At 43.8% G+C, this 27,501-nt stretch overlaps 1 protein-coding gene across 2 annotated transcripts in view; it reads right to left on the reverse strand.

Moving 5' to 3' along the window:
- Positions 1–49: 49 nt before the first annotated feature.
- Positions 50–27,501, reverse strand: part of LOC137180819 (potassium voltage-gated channel subfamily KQT member 2-like) — a 30,485-nt gene continuing 3,033 nt past the window's right edge. Inside the window, exons 5-19 of one of the 2 annotated variants that reach the window (XM_067586066.1) lie at positions 27,270–27,445; positions 23,429–23,554; positions 22,952–23,062; positions 22,763–22,858; positions 20,725–20,819; positions 20,584–20,652; positions 20,226–20,255; positions 19,341–19,420; positions 18,980–19,201; positions 13,705–13,752; positions 9,477–9,585; positions 7,719–7,850; positions 6,581–6,701; positions 6,305–6,480; positions 50–3,714 (exon numbers count right to left, since the gene is read on the reverse strand). In XM_067586066.1, the coding sequence (XP_067442167.1) occupies positions 3,075–3,714; positions 6,305–6,480; positions 6,581–6,701; positions 7,719–7,850; positions 9,477–9,585; positions 13,705–13,752; positions 18,980–19,201; positions 19,341–19,420; positions 20,226–20,255; positions 20,584–20,652; positions 20,725–20,819; positions 22,763–22,858; positions 22,952–23,062; positions 23,429–23,554; positions 27,270–27,445 (2,231 nt within the window). In that variant the 3' untranslated portion in view covers positions 50–3,074. The remainder of the gene's footprint in view (positions 3,715–6,304; positions 6,481–6,580; positions 6,702–7,718; positions 7,851–9,476; positions 9,586–13,704; positions 13,753–18,979; positions 19,202–19,340; positions 19,421–20,225; positions 20,256–20,583; positions 20,653–20,724; positions 20,820–22,762; positions 22,859–22,951; positions 23,063–23,428; positions 23,555–27,269; positions 27,446–27,501) is intronic. The other variant, XM_067586067.1, reaches the window with a different exon arrangement.

Raw genomic sequence — 27,501 nt, forward strand, 5'->3', positions numbered from 1 at the left:
GATGCTGATCGCAGCATCTGAAGAAAGGACTGCAGATGGTTCACTGATATCAGGGTTAAAGGTTTTTAATGAATATTGAAATACAGTCAAACAGGCAACGTTCTGTACAGACAGTTTGTGTTCGTCTGAGGTGCAGAAACAACGTTAACAAAGATTTAAACAAATCACTTTTTCTTCAAAAAGCATTTAAAGGATTTTGAATAAAATACAACTTGATTTTCATCTTGACAGTTGGTGAACATTAAAAACAACATGTTTATAATATTTGCCAAATATTATCAGGTTATTTTAACAGAAGTTCTATGTTGTTGTGTTCAAACATTAATGCAGAAAAGTTTTAAAAGTTTGGACTCACAGGTGGACAGTCAGACTCACTGGTTCATGACATTTTAAAAATCGACTTATTAAATTTTACTTTCAAAAAAACAATCTTTAGTAAACAAAAGACTTTCAGTTGACTTTTCTTGGTGCCCTTTATGAGGAAGGAAACAAAGAAAGGATGAAGACTAAAGGACACTCGTCGTCATGGAAACTGTAAATAAAGTGGATGAATGAGTGAGAGCAGGTCAGTGAATAAATGAGTAAAACATTTGCAGTCTGTCACCTCGATGATGAAACCGATAGGTCGAAGGTCAGTTTACTGCTGAAACCTCCCAACTACAAACTGTCACATTTTAACTGTTTCTGGGGGCGGGGCTTAATAATAACGCCACGCTCAGGACAATCTTTATGTTCTTAGCTTCTCTGATGGTCAGAAATGTTGAGCTCAGGTAGTAAAAGACATGGCGACTGAAGTCCCGCCTGCCCCCTGCTGGATGTCTTCGGTAATACGTCACTGCGTTATTTAATGTTACACAACCGTATATTATTATTAAAGGGTTATTGATTAACAGTTTGGGGCAATTACATCATATATACATAATGCTGCGTTCGTGTCATGTTGGACTCTCTGTTTACGTCATCATCCAAATCTGGACTGATCCCTTCCCCAAACAGAGATTGTCCAATCACAGCTCAGCAACCGTCACTACAGCTCAGTGAAGGCCTTTTCATTAAAACCAAAAACACGACCAAAACTGCATTCAACAGTGTTTATCTGCTTTAATGTATGCTGCTAATATTAGCATGTAGAGCTAACTAGCTTATTACCTTCAGCAGTAACACTAACATTATCTCCACAGCTAAGAATTAGCATAACGTTAACTAGGAGTTACTGTAGTTAATTAGTTTGTGTGGTTACATTCTTAGATGAAAGCACAGTTTCACTCCTCGACCTTAAAGACTTTTCTCTTATGAAAGTGAAACTGATTTATCCAAACAGGATTCTGTTGGAATAAATAACACTGATGCATTTTTCCCTCACATACTTATCTTAGATAACGGTAAATGGGCTGCATTTATATAGTGCCTTTCAACACATGCCACATTCACCTGTTTACACATTCATACACTAATGGCAGAAGCTGCCATGCAGGGTACCAACCTGCTCATCAGGAGGAGTTTCTATAATCCACACACTCACAGCGATGGTACAGCCTTCAGGAGCGATCCAGTATCTTACCTGAGGACACTTCGACATGCGGACTGGAGGAGCCGGGGATCGAACCGCCGATCTTCCAATTAGTGGATGACCCGCTCTGCCTCCTGAGCCACAGCCACCTGGGACTTTAGCTGTGGTCTGTTTTACATCATTACACCGCACTGTTTGCATAACACTTGTGAGTTGCATATTTAAGACACTTTTACAAGGTTCCTGTTTTAAAACCGGTCAGCTGGAAACATTTAAACATCTTAACCAACAAACAGAGTTAGCATTAAGCTAACTATAACTGATAAAGTCTCCTAGCACCCGCCAACTGTCTCAGAAATGAATTTCAATGACAGATCAACTGTATCTGTACCGTGTTAGACCGGAGATACTGAGGAGGGCGAGGCCCAGTTAAAGGTCAATAACAACTCAGCCAAATAAAACCAAACCAACATGGACGCCTCACACAGCAAGTCTATCGCTCAAGATGATAAAAGTGAATGATTAGAGTTGTTATGTTTTCTGCCAGATGAATGAGTTAAATGTATATTGAAGATTCACAGTGATTCTAACTCTGTCTGCACATACAACCATCTCCAGATATCTGAAGACATGAACTCTCAACAGAGCAGAGCGTCACAAACAGTCGTTAATCATTACTACTGGAGCCTCGTCTGCATCAGCTTCATGAACGAGACAGGAAGGAAATAAAGAGCTGTGACATTCAGGCTGAACACAAACACAGCTGGTGTGTTTGTAGCTAACGTACAGCTAACGTCTACACAATCTGTGAAAACAGACACGAGGTGAAACTTTGCCTCAGATCCAGTCTGAATAATTCCTGTCAGGGCGGTTTGTGTTTTCCAGTTTTCATAATGATGTTCAGTCTGTTGGTTTAATAGAGTAAAATAATGAGACTATAAAGACATGAAGTGAAGATATTTCAACCTTTGGATCTCTCGCTCCACAGTTCCTGTAGAGGCCAGTATACACCTGAACCTGTTACCAGGAGAGAAGCTCAGGTTTCAGCTGAAAGCTCACGATGAATCTGTTTTTTGAGCTCTGGACAGGAAATGGAGAAAACAAACAACAACAGTGTCTGTTGCCATGGTGATGTCCGTCTGTTGTTCCCAGGATGCTTTGCTTTTTTAAATTAATGTAACATTGAGCTGTAGTTATGTGATACTGATAGCAGTGTAACATGGAAACAAGCCACCAGTTAGGTGTGAGCATGTCCCAGCAGTGAACCAATCAGGTGTGAGCATGTCCCAGCAGTGAACCAATCAGGTGTGAGCGTGTTCCAGCAGTGAACCAATCAGGTGTGAGCATGTCCCAGCAGTGAACCAATCAGGTGTGAGCGTGTCCCAGCAGTGAACCAATCAGTGACAGTGAAAACAAACATTTGCTGTACAGGTTGAAACATTCACATCCTTTGTGCCTTTGAAAGTTCCCATGATGCTTCACTCTTTAGCTCCAGCTGGTGTTTGTAGTCTTTGAGGTTGCAGTTTAACTGTTCTGCTGGTTCTGCTCTGGTTTACATCCAGCTCTACTTGGTTCCGGGCCAGCCCCGGTCCGAGTGTGGCGAGCGAGCGCAGAGCTCTGAGTCGGAGTCTGACTCCCCCTCAGCGATGTAGGGGCGGACAGTGGCGGAGTGGGCGGCGCCCCCCCCCCCTCGGTCTCCCGGGTTGGTGCCGGTAGGGTAGAAGCTGTTGTTCAGGAAGTCCAGGTTCTCTCTGGACTGCGAGATGGAGAAGCCACTGAAGGAGCGCTCTAGTTCCTCGTGGTCCACAGACGGGATAGAGATGGAGGTGTCACTGTCCGGCTTCACCTCCTCTCCTCCTCCCGCTCTCCTGGTCCCGTTGGCCCCCTCTCCTCCCCTCTCTGATCTCTCTGCCCCCCCTCGATCACCAGTGCTGTGCCGGTTTGATCGGTTCCCACCGTGTCTTTCTCCAGCCGGAGGCGGTGGAAGTCGAACTAGCGACCCATCCCCCACTGGACTTGGAGTGTTGCCGTGGCTGCGCTGAGGAGGGGGTGGGGCCTGCTGGTGGAGCTGGGAGCTGATTGGCTGCCAAGAGGTGGAGGGTGGGCAGGTGGGGGGGTTGTAGCTCCTGTGTCCAGTGGAGCTGCTGGAGCGGACCATTTTCGTCACGAAACGACTCTTTTCCGCATGATCGCTGGGCAACACCCTGCAAACAACAACAACACCTTAAAAACATGTCAATACCCTGCAAACAACAACAACACCTTAAAAACATGTCAGCACCCTGCAAACAACAACAACACCTTAAAAACATGTCAGCACCCTGCAAACAACAACAACACCTTAAAAACATGTCAGCACCCTGCAAACAACAACAACACCTTAAAAACATGTCAACACCCTGCAAACAACAACATTTAATCAAAACAACTGCATCTGTTTTGTTAATGGTTCTAGTATGTTAGTAGTCTTATTTAATTTCAGTGAACATGTGACCATTTGACTATCACACTTGTGGCTGCGATGTCACCACTGTGCACTTCATGAATGCAGCACACTCACACACTCACCTTCTTTCTATCCTCCTGGTCAGTAAGAGCTTACACCAGTTGCTCTGTGGTTTACTACTGTAAACCAAGACAGGGAACTAAATCTTGGGCTGCCTTATGCTTGGCAACCGCTTGGTGTGGCGTGAAGTAGTAGTTTGGTTTGCAGGTGGCGAGTGTTCTTGTTGGGTGCAGACTCTGCACCGGTTCGGCGAGTGAGTCGGATATATGGTGTTGCACAGAGATGCAGCGTTTCAGCATTAGGCTCATTTGAGAGTCAATCACTGGTGATCACCGCATAATGCCTGCCAGTTAGATTTGTGTCTGACTTGATCTCGACTAGCTCTGACATCATGCACGCGAGTGTGATGATAACCTCACAAGATCAAGACGGCTGCAGTTGTTGGAGCCAACTGCTCCTCACCGACTGAAAGGATCACAGCATGATGGGAAAAGCCTGGCTGTCACCTGATCAAAAAACTGGCTCAGGTGTTGGGTCAACAAGACGTTTTATCTTAATTTTTTGTTTAATTGTTAACATTTGGATTTCAGTAATATGATCTGTGGAGGTGGGCGTGGTTGGTGTTCAGCTGCAGGAGAGAGAGGTGTGGAGCTCAGGAGAGCAGTGCCAGGTGAGTTGATGGGCACAGCTGGTGCTTGTGAACTAATTGTATTCTCCTTTTCAAATGCAGTAGTGTGCTGAACCTCAGATGACTGCTGTACACCACAGAGATAGACAGACTGGCTGTCAGATATTGTTTGGCAAAGCCCAAAACTATTACTTTGAGTGACTCCATACGCCAGAAGAGCTCTGATTATTGGCAGCTCCATAGTGAGAAACGTGAAGTTAGCGACACCAGCAGCCACAGTCAGATATATTTCGGGACCAGAGCGGACGACAGAATCACATTTAAAACTGCTGGCTAAGAATAAACGTAAATATGGAACGATTGTTATTCATGTCAGCGGGAACGACTCCTGATTACACCAATCAGAGGTCACTAAAATTAATGTTGAGTCGGTGTGAACATCTGCAAATACAACCCAGAGTTGAGACCAGGAAGCAGAGCTGCAGTCCTACACGGTTCTCTGCGCTTCCATGAGAGCAGTTAACCACCCAAAACCACATAGAGACTGTGTCTGTCCCCAAAACCACATAGAGACTGTGTCTGTCCCCAAAACCACATAGAGACTGCGTCTGTCCCCAAAACCACATAGAGACTGTGTCTGTCCCCGAAACCACATAGAGACCGTGTCTGTCTTGGACTAATACTATTCACCTTAACCACAACACATTATCTAATGATAAAGCTACTCTGGATGGCATTACCCTGGCCTCCAGCACCACCGTAAGGAATCTGGGAGTTATCTTTGATCAGGATATGTCCTTTAACTCCCACATAAATCAAATCTCAAGGACTGCCTTTTTTCACTTACGTAATATCACAAAAATCACATCCTGTCCCTAAAAGATGCAGAAAAACTAGTTCACGCATTTGTTACTTCCAGGCTGGATTATTGCAATTCCTTATTATCAGGCTGCTCTAACAAGTCTCTAAAGACTCTCCAGCTGGTCCAGAATGCAGCTGCACGTGTTCTGACTAAAACTAGAAAAAGAGACCACATTTCTCCCATTTTAGCTTCGCTGCATTGGCTTCCTGTAAAATCTAGAATAGAATTTAAAATCCTTCTCCTAACTTACAAAGCCCTTAATGGTCAGACACCATCATATCTTGAAGAGCTCATAGTACCGTATTATCCCACTAGAACACTGTGCTCCCAGTATGCAGCTTACTGGTGGTTCCTACAGTGTTTAAAAGTAGAATGGGAGGCAGAGCCTTCAGCTATCAGGCTCCTCTCCTGTGGATCCATCTTCCAGATTGGGTCCGGGGTGCAGACACCCTCTCTATCTTTAAGAGTAGGCTTAAAACTTTCCTTTTTGATAAAGCTTATAGTTAGGGCCGACCAGGCTCGCCTTGGATCAGCCCTTAGTTATGCTAATAATAATAATGTGCAGTGGTGATGTCATACCCACAGGTGTGATTAATTTGGTATAATGCTCATGACCCAAAGGTGACAGAAATGGTTACAGGTTCACTGTCATTCATAAAACTGTGTTTTATGAACATCTGTTCTGTTGTGTTATTCATTCTGTTGTTGTGTGTTGGTTTTAGTGTATTAATGGTTCTGTTATGTTAGTGGTTCTGCTGTGTTAACGGTTCTGAATTCCCAGTAATAGTAGGCACTGACTGCAGGATCTTTGGGATAGACTGGCTTTTCTCCAGCTGATCCACCGGACTGTGGTAGGGCGGGGCTGGGTCGGGCTCCTTGGATCCGAAGTAGGCGTCGGTCTCAGCCTGAGGGATTCCCATTCGCTGGATGTAGATATTTACCAGGAAGTCCAACTTCCTCTCCATGGACAGGACCTGAGAGGCAGGACCAAAGAGGACCAATCAAAGTAAACACCTTGCAGGTTCAGCCATTAGGAAAAGCCTGTTTAGCATCACACTGGTAGCCACTGGTTACCTGCTTCTCTACCTTCCCCAACCGTCCCATCATGCTTGGGTCCTCAGGTAGCTCCTCATTGGCTGCTTTGGGACGGTCCTTGTCTGCGATTGGTGTTCCTCTTCCAACTATCTGATCCACCCTGCCAATCAGGAGAGACATCACACAGTGACCTCACACAGTGACCTCACAGTAAATTAATACTCATCCTGAAGCTGCAGAGTCTCTGAGGGTGGAACTGAAAACAGAGAAACATTCTATAGATTCTTTATCTGTAAATACTCACTAAGTTTAAGTACTACTACTACTCCTACTACCTTTAATAATGGGGCAGCTGTGGCTCAGGAGGTAGAGCGGCTTGTCCACTAACTGGAAGATTGGCAGTTCGATCCTGGGCTCCTCAAAGTGTCGTTGGGCAAATTGCTCCCGAAAGGTGTGTGTGTGTGTGTGTGTATGTGTGTGTGTGTGTGAGTGTGTGTGTGTGAGTGTGTGTGTGTGTGTGTGTGTGTGAGTGTGTGTGTGTGTGTGTGTGTGTGTGTGTGTGTGTGTGTGTGAGTGTGAATGAGCATTAGAATCTCTTCCTAATGAGCAGGTAGGCACCTGTGTGTGAATGGGTGAATGTGTCAAAGCCCATTTACCATTATATATCTGATAAGTATGCAAAGGAAAATGTATCAGACTGTGATTTATTCCAACAGAATCCTGTTTGGATAAATCATTGTTTCACTTTCATAAGAGAAAAGTCTTTAAGGTCGAGGAGTGAAACTGTGATATGCTTTCATCTCAGAATGTAACCACACAAACTAATTAATTGACTCCTAGTTAATGTTATGCTAATTCTTAGCCGTGGAGATAACATTAGTGTTTATCTGCTTTAATGTACACAGTGCACAGCCTCTGCCATCCGTGTATGAATGTGTGTGTGAATGAGTGAATGTTGGCATGTAGTGTGAAGCACTTTGAGTTGTCAGAAGACTAGAAAGGTGCAATATAAATGCAGTCCATTTAATAATAATATTCATGCTCGCTTCAGTGAATGTGGCTTCTTTCATTGAGTCTGGTGTTACATCATGATTCCAACAAGGAAAAATTTGGCAGATACTGAAGCAACCTGAGATACACATGCCAGGGGTCAGGGGTCAGAGGTCAGAGGACTTACCTTGACTGGAGATTCTTGATGCGGGCAAGCATGTCCAGGTGTCCGGCTGAATACTGTTCAATGACGTCCATGACGTCATACGGTCGCAGACTCTCCTTAAACTTCCTCTTAGACACCATGAACCGCATCAGACTGAGACAGAGAAAAGGGGTAAGTCCTAACCCTGGCCTCTGTAGACCTGATCCATCTCTTAGGCCTACAGAGTCCTCTAAAGCGGGTCTGGAGGGGTCTCTGTTGACCTGATCCATCTTTTAGAAACCATGAATCGGACAACAGGGGTCAGAGGTCAGGGGTCAGTCCTCACCCTGATCTCTGTAGACCTGATCCATCTCTTAGGCTGTGTTCAGAATTGCATACTATCGTACAATTCATACTAAGTGTGATGTCAAATTGAGTATGTAGTGTGTTCCAGCTGCACAGTATGTGGACTTTGTGTGTGTGAGATATGTAAACTAGATTCGTAAGAATTTCTGAGGATGTGGCGCGAGCTTACTGAACACACTAAACTGAGATTTTGAGTTAGGCTATAAGCTGTAGGACTGTTAACATGACAAGTTTTAATATTTTTTCAGGTGACAAAGTAACATTTATATTCCCAATATGTCAGTTTATCCAAATAAATCCAACGGTTTTAGAGATGTTTGGGAGCCTCTGACGGGGGTTTGGACTGGTCTCTGTAGACCCAATCCATCTGTTAGACCTACAGAGTCCTCTGACGGGGGTTTGGACTGGTCTCTGTAGACCCAATCCATCTGTTAGACCTACAGAGTCCTCTGACAGGGGTTTGGACTGGTCTCTGTAGACCCAATCCATCTGTTAGACCTACAGAGTCCTCTGACAGGGGTTTGGACTGGTCTCTGTAGACCCAATCCATCTGTTAGACCGACAGAGTCCTCTGACAGGGGTTTGGACTGGTCTCTGTAGACCCAATCCATCTGTTAGACCTACAGAGTCCTCTGACGGGGGTTTGGACTGGTCTCTGTAGACCCAATCCATCTGTTAGACCTACAGAGTCCTCTGACAGGGGTTTGGACTGGTCTCTGTAGACCCAATCCATCTGTTAGACCTACAGAGTCCTCTGACGGGGGTTTGGACTGGTCTCTGTAGACCCAATCCATCTGTTAGACCGACAGAGTCCTATGACGGGGGTTTGGTGCTTGTCTTGGGGTTGTTGCTGTTGCTGATGGAGGCCTGTACAGACCTCCTTTGTGATCCTGGACTGTATTCACTTTATAAACCTGGACTGTTGCAAATCTGCTCAGAGGAACGAAAAATAACAGAAAAAAACTGCATTTGGAACTAAAAATTCTCAATTCTTATATTTTAGAAATGAAAACGCCAAAACCTGATCTGCAGGAGAGACAACAACACAAGGGATAATAATAATAATAATAATATAACAATGATAATGATGATGGTGTTAATAATGATAATTATGATAATGATGATAATAATAATAATGATGATGGTAATAATGAGGAGAAGTCTAGACATGACAGAGGAGTTTCAGTGAGACTCAGACGGAAACAGAACACAACTGAACCTAACTGGAGGTCAGACTGACAGCTCTTACCCAACAGCTGATGGTGACCTTTGACCCTGGGGTGAGCACAAATAAATAAACAAACAGAAAATAATGTGAATAAAAAGCAGAATGACTTCAGTGCGTAATAATTAGCAAATAAACGGTGGAGAGAGCAGTGAGTGATGAGCAGATGAAAATAAAATGATGTTCTGGGTGAAAACAACAGTTCGTACCAGATGGCTCTGATGGTGACCTTTAACCCTGGAGTCAGATCCTGCGGGACAAACTCACAGTGGCAGCTCTTGTTATCATCGACCATGTCTTCTCCTGGCAGGCTGGCCTCTGCAACAATAATAATAACAATAACACCAATACAGTAACTAGAATGTGCACTTCCTGAAGAAAAGACTGTTAGCTGCTGCTCCACCAGGAACTTTTTAAATCTTGTAGCGCCACCTGCAGATCAAATTTTATCAAATGCTACAGACTTGTTCAGCACCCTTGTCTGTTGTTCAATCTGTGTATATATCTGAGTTTACTTTGCATTGATAGCACCTTTAGTAGCCTTTGATTTATTTGCTGTAATGATAAGTTTCAGTGGTGGTTGTTATTGCTTCATTCCTATGTTTAGACAACAACTGTGTTTGAAGTTATACTATCTTTTGTTGGATTATAAATTTATTGGAATTAAAAATTATGATGTCTACACTAATATCTTGTGTTTTTTCTTCAGCTGTCAGATAAACCAGTTAAATTATTCCTTCTTACAGAATGGACTGGAACCTGCTGGCATTTGCTCATCTGTCAAACAGACAAGCCATTGAGTTGATTGATATTCCTGGAGCCAGACTGTCCTTAGGAGATATCATTATTCAACCTAAATATTCTTAAATATCAAAATACAAATTGCTAAGCTCTGTCCAAGGTCCTCCAAGTATGGTATGTATCAAGCTTGATCAACATTTGATGGAATATGTGCAAAATAAACCGAAAAAATATGTGCTGAGGCACAATGAGACATGATAAAGAGGCTCTTGTGTGTGTGTGTGTGTGTGTGTGTGTGTGTGTGTGTGTGTGTGTGTGTGTGTGTGTGTGTGTGTGTGTGTGTGCCAGTATGTTTGTGAAACAAAGGCAGTTTTGAATTGTGAATGAAACCCCAAGCCACTGAAGGTTTGAATGCACCAACAGTTAAAAGGGAGAGAGAGTGTCTCAATCAGCTGATTGGACCCAGCGTTTGTGTCTGCTCTAGTGGTAACATGGTAACATTTACTTGAATGAGAATATAGTGAACAGAAGGGGGTGTAATCCTGAACAAGGGAGTTCAGAGAGATGGGAGCCGTTTTAGTTAGCATAACTAAAGTGGAGAAAGGTGTGCTGGAGTCGGCGCAGAGCCACACCAGCTGCACCTCATCTCTCTTATCAAGCCTCTACAAATACTCAGCTCTGCCACTACCACCCTGCCAGATTGTAGCCTCTGCACACTATGTTTCAAGCCATTTTTCATGTATTTACCAGTTTTCATGTTGTTACATGCTGCCAATATCCTGACCCTCCCCCTGCAATTCCATCTGCTCTTTCTCCAGCCCCTTGTCTCGTCCCGTCAGCCCTGCTTCCTTGTCCTGGACTCCCGCTCTTCTCAACTTCAAACCTCAACCCCAGTTTCTCAGCTACCTGCCCAAGCTTCCCCAGGCCAGTATTCCCTTTCTGTAACCTTTTGAATAAATACCTTGTTCCTATCATATCCCTGTGTCTGCACTTGGGTTCACCTGCTCCACCCCATGTAACAGTACAATCTGGCCAAAGACATGAAGGAACAGAAATTCAGCTGCTCAGCCTGCCAATTACCTGGGAGGCTTCTGACGTACCAAGAGACATTCTTTTTGATACAGCACCAGGCTCCTCACTGCAAGCTGGAAGATGGATCCTGAGATGGCCCTTAGAGTGGCTTCCTCCAGGTGGAGAGTCACTTTTAACCCTGTTCCTCCCAGGCCCAACATTAAAGCTTCCTGTGTTTCCCCAGAGTCTCCCAATTCCTCCTTGAAGCAGCCAAGCAGTAGCCATCCAGCCTCCAAGCCCCCAGCAGCCAAGCTATCCTGTTTCTCCCAAACCTGTCACTCCAGTCTCCTTTGCACTTTCGTCTGCATCTCAGCCCACATCCCAGTCTGCACTCTAGCCTGCATCTCAACCTGCACCAAGTTCCTGAGCTGTAGCAGTCCCATTACTGAGCTGCAGCAGTCCCCTGTCATGAGCTGCAGCAGTCCCCTGTCATGAGCTGCAGCAGTCCCCTGTTACTGAGCTGCAGCAGTCCCCTGTCGTGAGCTGCAGCAGTCCCCTGTTACTGAGCTGCAGCAGTCCCCTGTTACTGAGCTGCAGCAGTCCCCTGTTCCTGAGCTGCAGCAGTCCCCTGTTACTGAGCTGCAGCAGTCCCCTGTTCCTGAGCTGCAGCAGTCCCCTGTTACTGAGCTGCAGCAGTCCCCTGTTCCTGAGCTGCAGCAGACCCGTTACTGAGCTGCAGCTCTCCCTTGTTCTTAACTGCAGCAGTCCCCTGTTACTGAGCTGCAGCAGTCCCCTGTTCCTGAGCTGCCCCTGCTGACACCCTGCCAGACTCTCAGCCATCTGGTTGACCTCTGGAGCGGTTCCGCTCATCTGTCCTTCCATCTGGTCACTCTCCCGAGCATCTCTGCCCATCTTTCCTGCTTTCCAGTCGCCCTCCCAAGCATCTCTGCCTATCTTTCCTGCCTCCTGGTTGCGCCCCCAAGCGACTCCGCCTATCTATCCCCCTGTCTATCATGGTTTCCAGCCCTGGGGCCTTCTGCCTGAGGATCCTTGGTCTGCCCCTGTTCGGTCCCCTGTTCTGTCCTCAGGATGTCTGTTTGAGCTCCTCTGCCCTTCTCATATTCAGTGGCCAAGCCAAGATAGTTTCAGCTGTCAGAGTTGCTTCGTGCTGTGCAGTTCTCTGCGGTGTTTGAGTAGATGATTGTAGAAATTATGCTGATTAACTGGTTTGTTAATCTTTGTTAAAGTTGAAGTATTTTGCTGAATTGCAGAGTAGCCAAATCTCTCAGTAGACTGAACAGACTGTAATGACCAACCTGAATGGATGTTTTAAATCATACTAGATGAGTAATGAATGTTTGTTGCTAATGGATTAAAATTATCACTGAGTTTTGTGCAGCAGAACGTTCTCTCAACGAGAGAATAAGCTGTTTCCAGCTAATTTACCTCAAGGCAGTGATGCCTTTTATCACAGATCACTAACACAACACGTGTACAGATGATCAAGGTTTTATTTTAGTTGTTTTGTCTTTTTGTCATTAACTGTGTCTCTCTTCTTTTGTTTCAGTTCTCTGGATTCAGACGCTACAGCAGCATCCATGAATGCCTCCTACAGAGCAGCTGGACGGCAACACCCAGCAGCAGATTTGTGCAGTTGCAGCTGCATTCTGCTGAATAAAAACAAAACTAACAGAACAAAATCAAAAAAAAATTTAATTTCACACTTGCTTTGGCAAAGTAAACACATGTTTCCCGTGCAAATAAAGCCCCTTTGAACTGAACATTGAATTGATAGAGAGGGAATACAAGATTGTGCACAAATGTCCCTGTTTGGTTTTTGGTTTCCAGCACAGACTTCTTGTCTTTTCCACAAGAATACCTTGTGAGTTGAAATTGTTTGGGTCAATTTTGATTTAGACAACAGAGGATGCAATAAAAGTGCTAAGGGTCACTGTCTTCATCAGTAACTCACTGAGTCCTCCAGTTAGGCATAGTCTATCCACATTGTTTCAGAAATTTAGTAAATAATTAAACATTACATAAAACATTTAAAAGAATTGGTGACTTTTTAAAGAGTTATTGAATTAACTTTATATTGTCCCATTTAAAAATTCTGTACTAACTGCAAACTTCACAGTTTAAATATTGTGTAGAGTCGGAAAGCACTCTCCCTATCACTTAAGATTAAGACCTCAGAAACGATTCCTCCCATCAGTTATATATGTACATTTTGACAGAGAGGAGGCTTGTGGCAATATGTTGAGGTATGAAATAGGTATGATATGTGCTTGGAGAGTTAAAACTATGGGAGTGAGACATGTTTAGAATTGTTTTCTTCAGTGCTTTAGCCTCTGCTTCATGATGTCAAACTAATGAGATTCATTCTGGACTCACATCGCTCCAAAAGTACAAAAGGCATCACAGCAATGAACAAACACAACTCTGAATACTGAAAGTTTGTTGGACGTTTTAAAGTGAGAACGGAGTCTGTAGGAAAACATACGTCCGAACATGTTACAACTGAGATGGATCATTCTGCCATAAAGGGTTACGACATTATAAATATCAATATTTAATACATATATACAATCAATATGCTAGAAAACACTGTGTGTGTGTGTAGGTGTGCGTGTGTGTAGGTGTGTGTATGTGTGTGTGTAGGTGTGTATGTGTGTGTGCGCTGACCTGGGGAGTTCTTCTGTCTGAACTCTTCATCCTGCATCTCTATCAGCACTGCAGCAGGAGAAAGAGAAGAGACAGATTCCACACATCATCATGATCATCACTATCATCTTCATCATCACTATCGTCATCATCATCACTATCGTCGTCATCATCATCATCACTATCATCTTCATCATCACTATCATCTTCATCATCACTATTGTTATAATTAACATCACTATCATTATCATCATCATCATCATTATCACTATCATCATCATCACTATCATCATCATCATCAATATCGTCGTCGTCATCATCATCATCATCACTATCATCTTCATCACTATCGTCGTTGTCATCATCATCATCACCATCATCTTCATCATCATAACTATCATCTTCATCATCATCACTATCATCATCAACACTATCATCATCATCATTATCACTATCATTGTTATCATCACTATCATCATCAGTATCATCTTCTTCATCATCAGTATCATCATCATCATCATCACTATCATCATCATCACTATCATCTTCAGCATCACTATCGTCATCATCACTATTGTCGTCGTCGTCATCATCATCTTCATCATCACTATCATCTTCATCATCATCACTATCATCTTCATCATCATCATCACTATCATCATCATCACTATCATCATCATCAACCATGGTCAGGTCAGGGTAACTTGGTCGGGTCAGGGTAACCTGGTCGGGTTAGGGTAACCTGGTCAGGTCAGGGTAACTTGGTCGGGTCAGGGTAACCTGGTCGGGTTAGGGTAACCTGGTCAGGTTAGGGTAACCTGGTTGGGTCAGGGTAACCTGGTCGGGTCAGGGTAAACTGGTCGGGTTAGGGTAACCTGGTCAGGTCAGGGTAACTTGGTCGGGTCAGGGTAACCTGGTCGGGTTAGGGTAACCTGGTCGGGTTAGGGTAACCTGGTTGGGTCAGGGTAACCTGGTCGGGTCAGGGTAACCTGGTCGGGTTAGGGTAACCTGGTCGGGTTAGGGTAACCTGGTTGGGTCAGGGTAACCTGGTTGGGTCAGGGTAACCTGGTCGGGTCAGGGTAACCTGGTCAGGTTAGGGTAACCTGGTCAGGTCAGGGTAACTTGGTCGGGTCAGGGTAACCTGGTCGGGTTAGGGTAACCTGGTCGGGTTAGGGTAACCTGGTCGGGTCAGGGTAACCTGGTCGGGTCAGGGTAAACTGGTCGGGTTAGGGTAACCTGGTTGGGTTAGGGTAACCTGGTAGGGTTAGGGTAACCTGGTTGGGTTAGGGTAACCTGGTCAGGTTAGGGTAACCTGGTTGGGTTAGGGTAACCTGGTCGGGTTAGGGTAACCTGGTTGGGTTAGGGTAAACTGGTAGGGTTAGGGTAACCTGGTTGGGTTAGGGTAACCTGGTCAGGTTAGGGTAACCTGGTTGGGTCAGGGTAAACTGGTTGGGTTAGGGTAACCTGGTCAGGTCAGGGTAACCTGGTCGGGTCAGGGTAACCTGGTCGGGTCAGGGTAAACTGGTCGGGTTAGGGTAACCTGGGTCGGGTTAGGGTAAACTGGTAGGGTTAGGGTAACCTGGTTGGGTCAGGGTAACCTGGTCGGGTCAGGGTAAACTGGTCGGGTTAGGGTAACCTGGTTGGGTTAGGGTAACCTGGTCAGGTTAGGGTAACCTGGTTGGGTCAGGGTAAACTGGTTGGGTTAGGGTAACCTGGTCAGGTCAGGGTAACCTGGTCAGGTCAGGGTAAACTGGTTGGGTCAGGGTAAACTGGTAGGGTTAGGGTAACCTGGTTGGGTTTGGGTAACCTGGTTGGGTTAGGGTAACCTGGTCAGGTCAGGGTAACCTGGTCGGGTCAGGGTAAACTGGTTGGGTCAGGGTAAACTGGTAGGGTTAGGGTAACCTGGTTGGGTTAGGGTAACCTGGTTGGGTTAGGGTAACCTGGTCAGGTCAGGGTAACCTGGTCGGGTCAGGGTAAACTGGTAGGGTTAGGGTAACCTGGTCAGGTTAGGGTAACCTGGTTGGGTTAGGGTAACCTGGTCAAGGGATCCTTCTCCTGGTCCCCTCCATCCCAAGATATCCAGCTGAACAACAGATTTGACATCCTGAATAAACAGGATTTTTCCTTTGCTTTCTGGTTACTTGCAGCCTGTGGAAAGTATCTAGAGCTCACAGTTTAAGGATGAAAAAGCGACAGCACAAGTTTGAGCCAAGTTACACACAGCCAAGGGTTATCCTGCCCTTGGAAGTGTAAAAGCATCTGTCACCCCACCGTTTCCCCACAGAATCTGTGCACCTCAATGTGCCCCTCTGCTTCCTCAGGCCAAGCCCTGCTATTGCCACGCCCCCTACCCTCACTAATAATTGGCAACTCCATTGTGAGACATGTAAAGAAGAAAACAACTGAAACTCTCTCTTTCCCTGGGGCTAAAGTCTCGGACGTCATAGCAAAGATCACAAGTATCATGAATAACCACTCCTCTGCCAAAATGTAATTATTCACATCGGAGTAAATGATATCCGAGATTGCACAACTGAGTTGCTGAAACAAGATTTTAAAACAGTTTAGCAGGATTTTAAGTCACCACACCTGGCTCCAGTCAACGTGCACAGTGCACAATCTTATATTTAATGATAATTTTAATCTTTTTTGGCCAGGATGGGCTTCATCCCAGTGGTCTGGGTGCAAATATTCTGGCGGAAAACATATTCTACATTGTATTTAACCATACCAACAAATGACTTACATCTGACCCCTCTAGTACTACCCCAAATGCCCCAGAACCAACAAAGAATCCGCTGACCCACCTCATCTCCCCTGCCTCACACAGCATTATAACCCCAAGCCTCTAAAAATATCAACACTAATTAGGCCCAGATCTGACAAGCTAAGGATCAACAGGGCTAATCCACACAATCTAAGACATACCAGACCAACCGGTCAGGAGTCTAATGTACAACTTGTTAAATGTGCCTTGTATAATGTAAGGTCACTATCAGGCAAAACCTTCATATTAAATGACTACATTACCTCCAAATGACTTAGATTGTTTATTTTTAACCGAAACCCTGCTTCAGCCTGGTGAATTTAGTCAGCTGATTGAGGTGTGCCCCCCAAACTTTGAATCACTTAGCTCTCCTGGGGTCAGTGGTCGTGGAGGAGATCTGGCTGTAGTCTTCAAAGATTAATGTAAGTGCAGCCCCATTGTCGTGGGTGATCTATCCAGTTTTGGGGCTCTAATGTTTTGTTCCAGTGGATTAAAGACAAACAAAAGGAACACAGTGGTACACTTTCTACCAATGGGAAACCTTTCTGCTACTTTAAAGCGGAATAACACTTTGCAACCAGTTTTAGTTCATTTACTGTATGATATTTCAGATTTACTACAGATTAACCTTCAGAGTGAATCCCAACTCATACAAATTTAATTCAATTGAATTTTATGAATTCCTCTTCTTCCCTCTCTTGTTTCCATGAAAACTAGCAGCTTGATACTGGAACGCAGTAATCTCTTTTTTTCTGTTACATTAGTCCGGTAATGTTTGTTGTAACATGGCTGCAATTCTTGATTTAGGTGCAAGATTTAAAGGTCCAGTGTTTCCAGTTTTTCATACTTAAATCACAATGGGAAAGGAAAAAAAGCAACAACAAAAACAACAAAAAACAAACAGCAAGATATACCCACGAGTTCAAACATGAAAGTAATCAATCCAGGAGAAGGACCGCTGGTTCTGTGTATCCATTTTCTTTTATAAACACTTGAGCGGTCCAAGCTAGGATCCATTATACAATTTAGATCCCCTCCAAAGATCAGTTGGCATGTTTTTAAGTTTGGAAGGGAGTCTGTAAGCAAAGTCAATGTCATCCCGGTGGGGAGCATATACGTCCACTAACAAAACAGGTATGGGGAATAGAGAGCCCGTCACAATCATATATACATATATATAACATTTGTTGGAGCAAACTGTATTTTTTGCTGATCAATACTGCAACGCCCCACGCCCACATTTTCAAATGTGTCTCTTGGAGGAAAATAACAACAGCTCTTAGATTTTTTAGACGGGCAAACACTCTTGAGTGTTTTATTGGTCTGTTCCATGAGATAAATCTATCCAGTCATAGAATTTTTGCGCCTCGTCTGCAGCATTGAAGGAATGAGTTTCCCCCTTATAATCCTTTAGCAGAGCAGGAAAGATCATGTGAAACCACTCCTGGAGGTGGGCCCGGAGTGCGGTGTGCCAAGACAGTGCGCCCGGCCCAGAGTTGGTGGAGTTGCCAAAAAACCTCAACAGGACTCTCACTGGATCAGTCCCTTCCTCAAGATCAGTAAAGAGACAGTCATGGTCTTCTGTAGTTTCACATAGTTTATTGATAGAATCTGCTAACGGTGCCAGGGCATCATCAATCATACATTTGAGGTCATTTACCAACATGGTGCGCAACTTCTCCAGGTCTGCGGGGAGAGATGATGAGTCACTGGTAGTGTTAGCCATCTTGACATTAGCTGTTGTCTTTCCTGGTGGTGTGGTGGCTTATTCTTCTTTCTTTGTCCGCAATTTATGACATTTCTTCTCACACTTCAAGATGAAGCAGTGTAGGCAAAAGTATCAATGTGTTTTTTAAGTTGAATTATGTAAAAGTAGCAAAACACAGGAGCCTCTCTTAAGCACATCTACTTCCCTCTCATGCCAACTGGAAGTCCACTGTCATGATTTTTTTGTTTTTGTTTGGGTTTTTTTCTTTATGTCTGTGTTTTTTTTTTAATTAATTAAAGATATACACTATATACATATGAAAAATAAAAAAGCAGACTGTCCCTGAGGCCCAGATAATGACTGTCTCTCTTCCTGACTGTGACCTGATCGGAGCTAAAGATCAGTGATTGTGATTGGTTCATCACCTTCACTCTGCAGGACAGACTCATACCAGCTACAGATGCAGCAACATGTAAATACATGTGATGACATGACGCTCTCCATGGAAACGATGGTAATAACATGAAAACACTGTCAGCTCTTGTTATGAATTTATTTTCTCAACACAAGCTTCTCCCAGAATGCAACACTGTCTTAAAGGAACAGGCTCATTCAGAGATCACCTGTAATTAATACTGTCGAGTTCAGCCTTCACTTATTCAGACATAGTGAGAGGCTGTTCTGTATTTGTTCTGTAGTTGTTCTCAGGTATTTCTGTTGTTGTTTTCTGCGGCTGCTCTGTGATTATTGTGTAAAAGCTTCACCAGTATGTTTATCCTACAGACGGATTGTTATGATTGGCTGGGCTCAGCCCCTCTTACCTTCAGAATTTTGGCGGGAGGCAGCTCCTCTGATCCTGAAGGCCTGTCTGGTTCTGCTGCGTTCTCCGAAGCTCCAGCTCTTGGGAACCTTGCTGGGACTCTCTTCCAGACTGGGCTCCATGCTGGGGGAACGTCTCAGGGCCTGAACTCCCCCTGGGCCCCCAGGACCTCCAGGAACTCCAGGACCTCCAGGACCCACACCAGGACCACTAGTAGGAACCACTAGATGCAGGAAATATGATGAAAAGGTTGTCTTGGTTCCTGTTGGTCCAACAGTCTACAGGTTTTCACTCCAACACATTTACTGTGACCTGTGAACTGTCAAAAGACAATAGCTGAAGACATTTTTAAACAGACCCACCATGCTGAGGAGAACCTTTCCCTTTGGTCCCTGAACTCCGGGGAGATGAGAAGACCCTCTCCTTCAGACTGACCTTCTGACTGCAGGGACAAGAGTTCAACGGTAAGACATAGGCGTCAAAGGTCAAAGGTTAAGACGGAGGCAGCAGAGATCAAAGGTAGGATGTACAAAAGGTGTTGGAGGTCAAAGGTAAAACGTAGGTGTCAGAAGTCAGAGGTAAAATCTAGGTGACAGAGGTCAAAGGTAAGACGTAGGTGTTGGAAGTCAAAAGTAAGATGTAGGTGACAGAGGTCAAAGGTAAGACGTAGGTGTCAGAGGTCAAAGGTAAGACGTAGGTGTCAGAGGTCAAAGGTAAGACGTAGGTGTCAGAGGTCAAAGGTAAGACGTAGGTGTTGGAAGTCAAAAGTAAGATGTAGGTGACAGAGGTCAAAGGTAAGACGTAGGTGTCAGAGGTCAAAGGTAAGACGTAGGTGTTAGAGGTCAAAGGCAAGACGTAGGTGTCAGAGGTCAAAGGTAAGACGTAGGTGTTAGAGGTCAAAGGCAAGACGTAGGTGTCAGAGGTCAAAGGTAAGACGTAGGTGTTGGAAGTCAAAAGTAAGATGTAGGTGACAGAGGTCAAAGGTAAGACGTAGGTGACAGAGGTCAAAGGTAAGACGTAGGTGTCAGAGGTCAAAGGTAAGACGTAGGTGTTGGAAGTCAAAGGTAAAATGTAGGTGACAGAGGTCAAAGGTAAGACAAGCATCAGAGGTCAAAAGTAAGATGTAGGTGTTGGAAGTCAAAGGTAAGACATAGGTGTCAGAGGTCAAAGGTAAGACATAGGTGTTGGAAGTCAAAGGTAAGACATAGGTGTCAGAGGTCATCAGAGGTGAGAAACTGAACACGGACCTGGGAGACGGTTCAGGCTGGACTTCCTTCCTGTAAACAGGCAGGCAGAGGGAGAGATGGGGGTAGGGACAGGATGTAAATATTGATCACGATTCTGACTATTAAATGTCAAACAACTTGACACAAATGTTCTTCATCTGGTTACAAACAAGAAAACTGCAGTAGTTGCAGTACCTGTAGTATTTGTTGTAGAAACTGCAGTATTTGTAGTCGTAGTTGTAGTAATTGTGGTGGTAGTTGTAGTACTAGTGGTTATTGTGGTAAATCTAGTATTTGTAGTAGTTATTGTGGTAAACGTAGTAGTAGTTGCAGTAATTGTAGTAATGTGTGTTCTCTACTTGTATGAAACATGTCAGACCTGAATGAGAGTCCAGACTTGTTCTTGAGGTTCCTCAGTAGATCCAGCTGGTTGAGAGGAGGAATCAGCCTGCAGAGACAGTCACACATGAACACACATCCTGATGAAAAGACCTGACGATGGTCAGGTGGACAGTCTCACCTGTACATGGGGACAGACACCGTCGTCTCATAGTAATCCCAGGTAGAAGTCAGGTCAGTCCGGCTCAGATTTGTGGCGTAGACCCTCCACGCCGCCTACAGAGAAACAGAGGATGTTACTGGTGTTTCCATAAACGGATACAGATGCTGATGTGAGCTGGAGCAACACCTCAGTTCGTGTGTTTGGTGTGAGAGTTCAGCTGTGACAGACGTTTACATGTGAGGACTTTAAATGTCCACATCAAGGACAAGTTTGAGTCCCTCATATGCCTTCATGTTCAGTCTGTTGTACATATTACTCATGAAGAAATCTGCCCCCAAAGTAATGAAGAGCTGGAGGACAAACCCACAGTCACTCTTCTGCAGTTTAGCAGTTTTCATCACTCACATCAGATGAAAATGTTCCAGAGGTTCAAAACATTTGTTTAATTTCTGAGAGTCACTGCAGCTGAGCAAGAAAACACTTCAGACAGACAGAGACAAGAATCTACTGAAGACAGTACCTGTATGAGTCCAGATGTTTTAACATCAGTACCTGTATGCGTCTATATGTTTTAACATCAGTATCTGTATGCGTCTATATGTTTTAACATCAGTATCTGTATGCGTCTATATGTTTTAACATCAGTATCTGTATGCGTCTATATGTTTTAACATCAGTATCTGTATGAGTCCAGATGTTTTAACATCAGTATCTGTATGCGTCTATATGTTTTAACATCAGTATCTGTATGCGTCTATATGTTTTAACATCAGTATCTGTATGCGTCTATATGTTTTAACATCAGTATCTGTATGAGTCCAGATGTTTTAACATCAGTATCTGTATGCGTCTATATGTTTTAACATCAGTATCTGTATGCGTCTATACGTTTTAACATCAGTATCTGTATGCGTCTATATGTTTTAACATCAGTATCTGTATGCGTCTATACGTTTTAACATCAGTATCTGTATGCGTCTATACATTTTAACATCAGTATCTGTATGCGTCTATACGTTTTAACATCAGTATCTGTATGAGTCCAGATGTTTTAACATCAGTATCTGTATGCGTCTATATGTTTTAACATCAGTATCTGTATGCGTCTATATGTTTTAACATCAGTATCTGTATGCGTCTATATGTTTTAACATCAGTATCTGTATGCGTCTATACGTTTTAACATCAGTATCTGTATGAGTCCAGATGTTTTAACATCAGTATCTGTATGCGTCTATATGTTTTAACATCAGTATCTGTATGCGTCTATACGTTTTAACATCAGTATCTGTATGCGTCTATACATTTTAACATCAGTATCTGTATGCGTCTATACGTTTTAACATCAGTATCTGTATGAGTCCAGATGTTTTAACATCAGTATCTGTATGCGTCTATATGTTTTAACATCAGTATCTGTATGCGTCTATATGTTTTAACATCAGTATCTGTATGCGTCTATACGTTTTAACATCAGTATCTGTATGCGTCTATACATTTTAACATCAGTATCTGTATGAGTCCAGATGTTTTAACATCAGTATCTGTATGAGTCCAGATGTTTTAACATCAGTACCTGTATGTGTCTATATGTTTTAACATCAGTATCTGTATGAGTCCAGATGTTTTAACATCAGTATCTGTATGAGTCCAGATGTTTTAACATCAGTACCTGTATGTGTCTATATGTTTTAACATCAGTATCTGTATGTGTCTATATGTTTTAACATCAGTATCTGTATGAGTCCAGATGTTTTAACATCAGTACCTGTATGCGTCTATATGTTTTAACATCAGTATCTGTATGCGTCTATACGTTTTAACAATAGTACCTGTATGAGTCCAGATGTTTTAACATCAGTATCTGTATGCGTCTATATGTTTTAACATCAGTATCTGTATGCGTCTATATGTTTTAACATCAGTACCTGTATGAGTCCAGATGTTTTAACATCAGTACCTGTATGCGTCTATATGTTTTAACATCAGTACCTGTATGAGTCCAGATGTTTTAACATCAGTACCTGTTTGCGTCTATACGTTTTAACAATAGTACCTGTATGAGTCCAGCTGCTGGGTTGCGTCTCTTCTCAAAGTGTTTCTGTCTGTGCTGCTCCTGAACCTTCAGAGCAAAACCAGAGCCGAGGATCCCCTGAGAGACACACAGACAGAAAACAGATGAACAGGGATGAACCAGGTGGAGGCTCACCTGTCTCAGATAAACTCAGGTAACAGAGTGACTCACAGCCGGCAGAGCGAAGAATGAAACTCCAATCAGAGTGAAGGTTGCAGCCAGCAAGCGTCCATTCCAGGTGATGGGGAATTTATCTCCATACCCGATGGTTGTCAAGGTGATCTGACGGAGGCAGACAGAGGCCAATCAGATTGTTTGATCACTGAGGAGACGCTAACTAAAGCTCTACACCTGACCCAAACATTCACACTGTGAACTTCAAACCAGGAAATACACTTGACCCGAACATTCCACACTGTTTACCTGAGGAGGTCACAGTGACTGTGAGGACAGTATACTGTGCACGTACTAGTCTGTATTAGAGTACATTATTTTGTATTAGTAGATGTTAGTGTATTTTCAGTGTGTAATAGTGTATTTTTAGCATAGCATGTATCACTGTATTTTCAGTGTCTATTAGTGTGTATTCATGTATTTTCAGTGTGTAATAGTGTGTATTAGTGTATTTTCAGTGTGTATTAGTCTCACCAGTCCCCACCACAAGGCATCGGCATACGTCTCAAACTGTTCGTTGTCTTCTTTTTCTGCCAAATAAACGAGGAAACTCGCCAGAATGAGACACAGAAAGCCAATATACCAGGCTGTGATCAACTCCTGCAGAGAGACAGACATTAAAGAATATCAGAGAGAGTCGTTATATATCAGAGAGACGTTATATATCAGAGAGACGTTATCCCCAAACACAGGAACCTTAGAAACAGCTGTAAATCCTGACATATATTTGGACTGTTTTTCTTCAACTGACCTTTCTGAACTAACCTCAACGATTTGTTCAGCTAAACCATCAACCTGTCTCTTAGACCCCATCCCAACTAGGCTGCTTAAGGAAGTCTTACCCTTAGTGAGCACTTCTTTACTAGATATGATCAATCTGTCTTTAGTAACAGGCTATGTACCACAGTCCTTTAAAGTAGCTGTAATTAAACCTCTTCTTAAGAAGCCTACTCTTGATTCAGGTGTTTTAGCCAATTATAGACCTATATCTAACCTTCCATTTCTCTCTAAGATCCTTGAGAAAGCAGTCTCTAATCAGTTATGTGACTTTCTACATAACAATAGTTTATTTGAGGATTTTCAGTCAGGATTTAGAGGCATCATAGCACAGAGACAGCACTGGTGAAAGTCACTAATGACCTCCTAACTGCATCAGACAAAGGCGTTTTTTATTTTTGCTGTTTACAACCCCTCGAGTGCTAATGCCAGTGATGCGCTCAGGGAGCTTCACAATAGAATCTGCTCACTCCAACAGGTGAGCTGTCCCTCAGTATGACTACAGCAGATGTGAGGAGGTCCCTGCAGAAAGTAAACCCCCACAAGGCTGCAGGCCCAGATAACATCACAGGCCAGATCCTTAGGGACTGCACACACCAGCTTTAAGAGGTGATGATGGACATCTTCAACACCTCACTCTCCCAGGCAACTGTACCAACATGCCTCAAGACTGCCACCATTATCCCTGTCCCAAAGAGCTCAACAGTGCCCTGCCTGAATGATAATCGCCTGATAGAACTTACCCAAGTAGTCATGAAGTGCTTTAAATGGCTGTTCATTGCTCACATAAAGGACACCACGGACATCACAGTGGGTCCCCGTCAGTATGCATACAGAAAGAACCGCTCCACTGCTGACGCCATCTCATCTGTGATTCATTTGGTCCTCACTCACTTGGAGAGCAAGAGCTCTTATGTCAGACTGCTTTTCTTGGTCTTTAGCTCTGCCTTCAACACCGTAATCCCACAAACTCTGGTGAACAAACTGTCATTCCTTGGGCTGAGCTCATCCTTATGCCTTATATCCTTATGTACTTGACTTTTTAACAAACAGGCCCCAGTCTTTTAGGATCTACAACATCTCATCCTCTCCCATCATCCTTAACACTGTGTTCCCCCAAGGATGCATCCTGAGCCCCCTGCTGTACACCCTACTAACACATGACTGCTAAGCCAAGCATCCAGGCAATCATGATGTTAAGTTTGCAGATGACACAGCAGTGGTGGGACTCATCACTCACAATGATGAGTCAGAGTACAGGCAGGAGGTGGAACAACTGGAGGCTTGGTGCAGAGCAAACAACCTCTGCATCAACGTGAAGAAAACAAAGGAGATGATTGTGAACTTCAGGAAGGTTGGCAACACCCCCCTGTACATCGGAGGAGCAGCTGTTGAGGTGGGCTCCAGCTTCAAATACCTGGGGGTGCACATTGCTGACGACCTCACCTGGAGCAACACAGCCAGCATGGTAAAGAAGGCCCACCAATGCCTCTACTTCCTGAGGAAGCTGAAGCGAGCTGGTCTTGGCATCTGAGTCCTTACTTCCTTCTACAGGTGAGTGGTGGAGAGTGTCCTCACTTCCTGCATTACTGTGTGGTACAGCAACTGCTGTGCCACAGACAGACAGGTACTGCAGCGAGTAGTGAAGTCTGCACAGAAGATCATTGACAGCAGTCTACCCACTATCTGTGACACTTACAACAGCAGGTGCAGGAATAAGGCTTCTTGCATCATGAATGACTCCATCGACCCTGTAAATGGACTGTTTGCCCTACTCCCCTCAGGCAGGAGGTTGTGCAGCATTGGGGCCAGAACCACCAGACTAAAGAGGAGGTTCTTTCAGTTGCTGTGAGACTGATAAACTCTACATCATACTGCTGCACCTTATTGAGCGATGCTGCTTATTACCACTCTTAATATGGGCATGTGCAATCAAGGCCACTGGATAACTGTTCATCTCCCCTCACACTTATTCATATTTATATATTGATTGACTATTTATTATAATGGGTTTATCATGTGCCTCTTCTGATTTTATTGTTTTATTATTGATTTTATTGTTTTATTATTGCTTTATTCTAAACCGGGATCTGAGTACCTAATTTCGTTCCCTCTCATGTACCAACATGTTCTGGATTGGCAATAAACTGCCTTGAATCACTGAATCCTTGAATCCTTGACAGCTTTAATTACTTTTCAGATTCAAACTTTACATAAAATAACATAATGATGAGTTTATAAATTACAAAACATTATTAAATCAGCGGTTCCCAGACTTTTTGATTTGTGGCCACTTACAAAAGTGTGTATTTGTGTCTCTTTGTCATGTTTCAGTTGTCTTTGAGTTGTTTGCAGTTACACCAAAGAGACATTTCCCCTCACATGGTTTCAAATAAATAACTGTTTAAGGTCGAAAGAGGTAAAATTCTCCAATATTTCACAAGGATTTAAGAAAAATGCTGAAAAAATCATCCAAATTAAATTTTAAGTAGCAGAACTATGTTTTTTCTACTTTGCTATAATCTCAGCACCCCTCCGATTTATCTCATGATCCTCACAAAGAAGTTCAAACTGGCTCTACCTCCAGCAGCTACAGCAGTAAAATGCTTGATGCTTAAAATACTTGAAGTACATTTAGCTGGCAATACTTCTGTACTTTTACTAAAGTAGAATTTTAAGTAATTTGAAGTATTTTTACAGTGTGGTATTTTACTTAAGTAAATGATCTGAGTACTTCCACCACAGTTTAAATGTTATATATTAACATATAGCAGAGAACCAGTCATTCAAAAATAGGCTACTTCATTACTAGTGATTACTATTGCTAAATATGTATAATAGCAATAGAAGTGACTATTCAGCTCTACTGTACACCATGTATGCAGTCCGTGTATGGATTAACACACGCTAACAACAATCCAGCACCTCTCTAACAGTTACAAGAAACAGAGTCAGACGCACTGCAGTGACATTACTGGTAGTTGTGGGTTGAGACTGAGAGTATGACCAGACCCAGTAAGTGACTTGCAGAAATCATGTTATAGCCTATCATTTTTTTTTACTTTTTCTGGGTACAGGGTTCAGGGTTCAAGGTTTAAGGTTCAGGGTTCAGAGTTCAGGGTTCAGGGTTCAGGGTGCAGGGTGCAGGGTTCAGGGTTCAGGGTTTAAGGTTCAGGGTTCAGAATTCAGGGTTCACAGGACAGGGTTCAGGGTACAGGCTTCAGGGTAAAGGGTACAGGGTACAGGGTTCACAGGACAAGGTTCAGGATACAGGGTTCAGGGTGCAGGGTTCAGGGTTCAAGGTACAGGGTTCAGGGTTCAGGGTACAGGGTTCAGGGTTCAGGGTTCAAGATACAGGGTTCAGGGTTCAGGGTCTAAGGTTCAGGGTTTAGAGTTCAGGGTTCACAGAACAGGGTTAAGGGTACAGGCTTCAGGGTAAAGGGTACAGGGTACAGGGTTAAGGGTACAGGCTTCAGGGTAAAGGGTACAGGGTACAGGGTTCACCGGACAGGGTTCAGGGTACAGGGTTCAGGGTTACCTTGCTGTGGGCATACACCACTGATCCCAGCAGCTTCCAGGTTCCTCCTCGTCGGTCCATCCGGATCATCCTCAGAATCTGAAGGAAACGAAGCGAGCGAATTGCTGATGTGGCGAAGACGTTTCCTTGACTCCCCGCTGCCAACACTGATATGGACGCTATCAACACCATGATGTCTGCAAAGAGACAGACAGACGGACAGGTGAACCGGGAAGCATTCAGACCATCAGTT

The sequence above is a fragment of the Thunnus thynnus genome, chromosome 4 (genome assembly GCF_963924715.1).
Source record: "Thunnus thynnus chromosome 4, fThuThy2.1, whole genome shotgun sequence".
Taxonomy (NCBI): domain Eukaryota; kingdom Metazoa; phylum Chordata; class Actinopteri; order Scombriformes; family Scombridae; genus Thunnus; species Thunnus thynnus.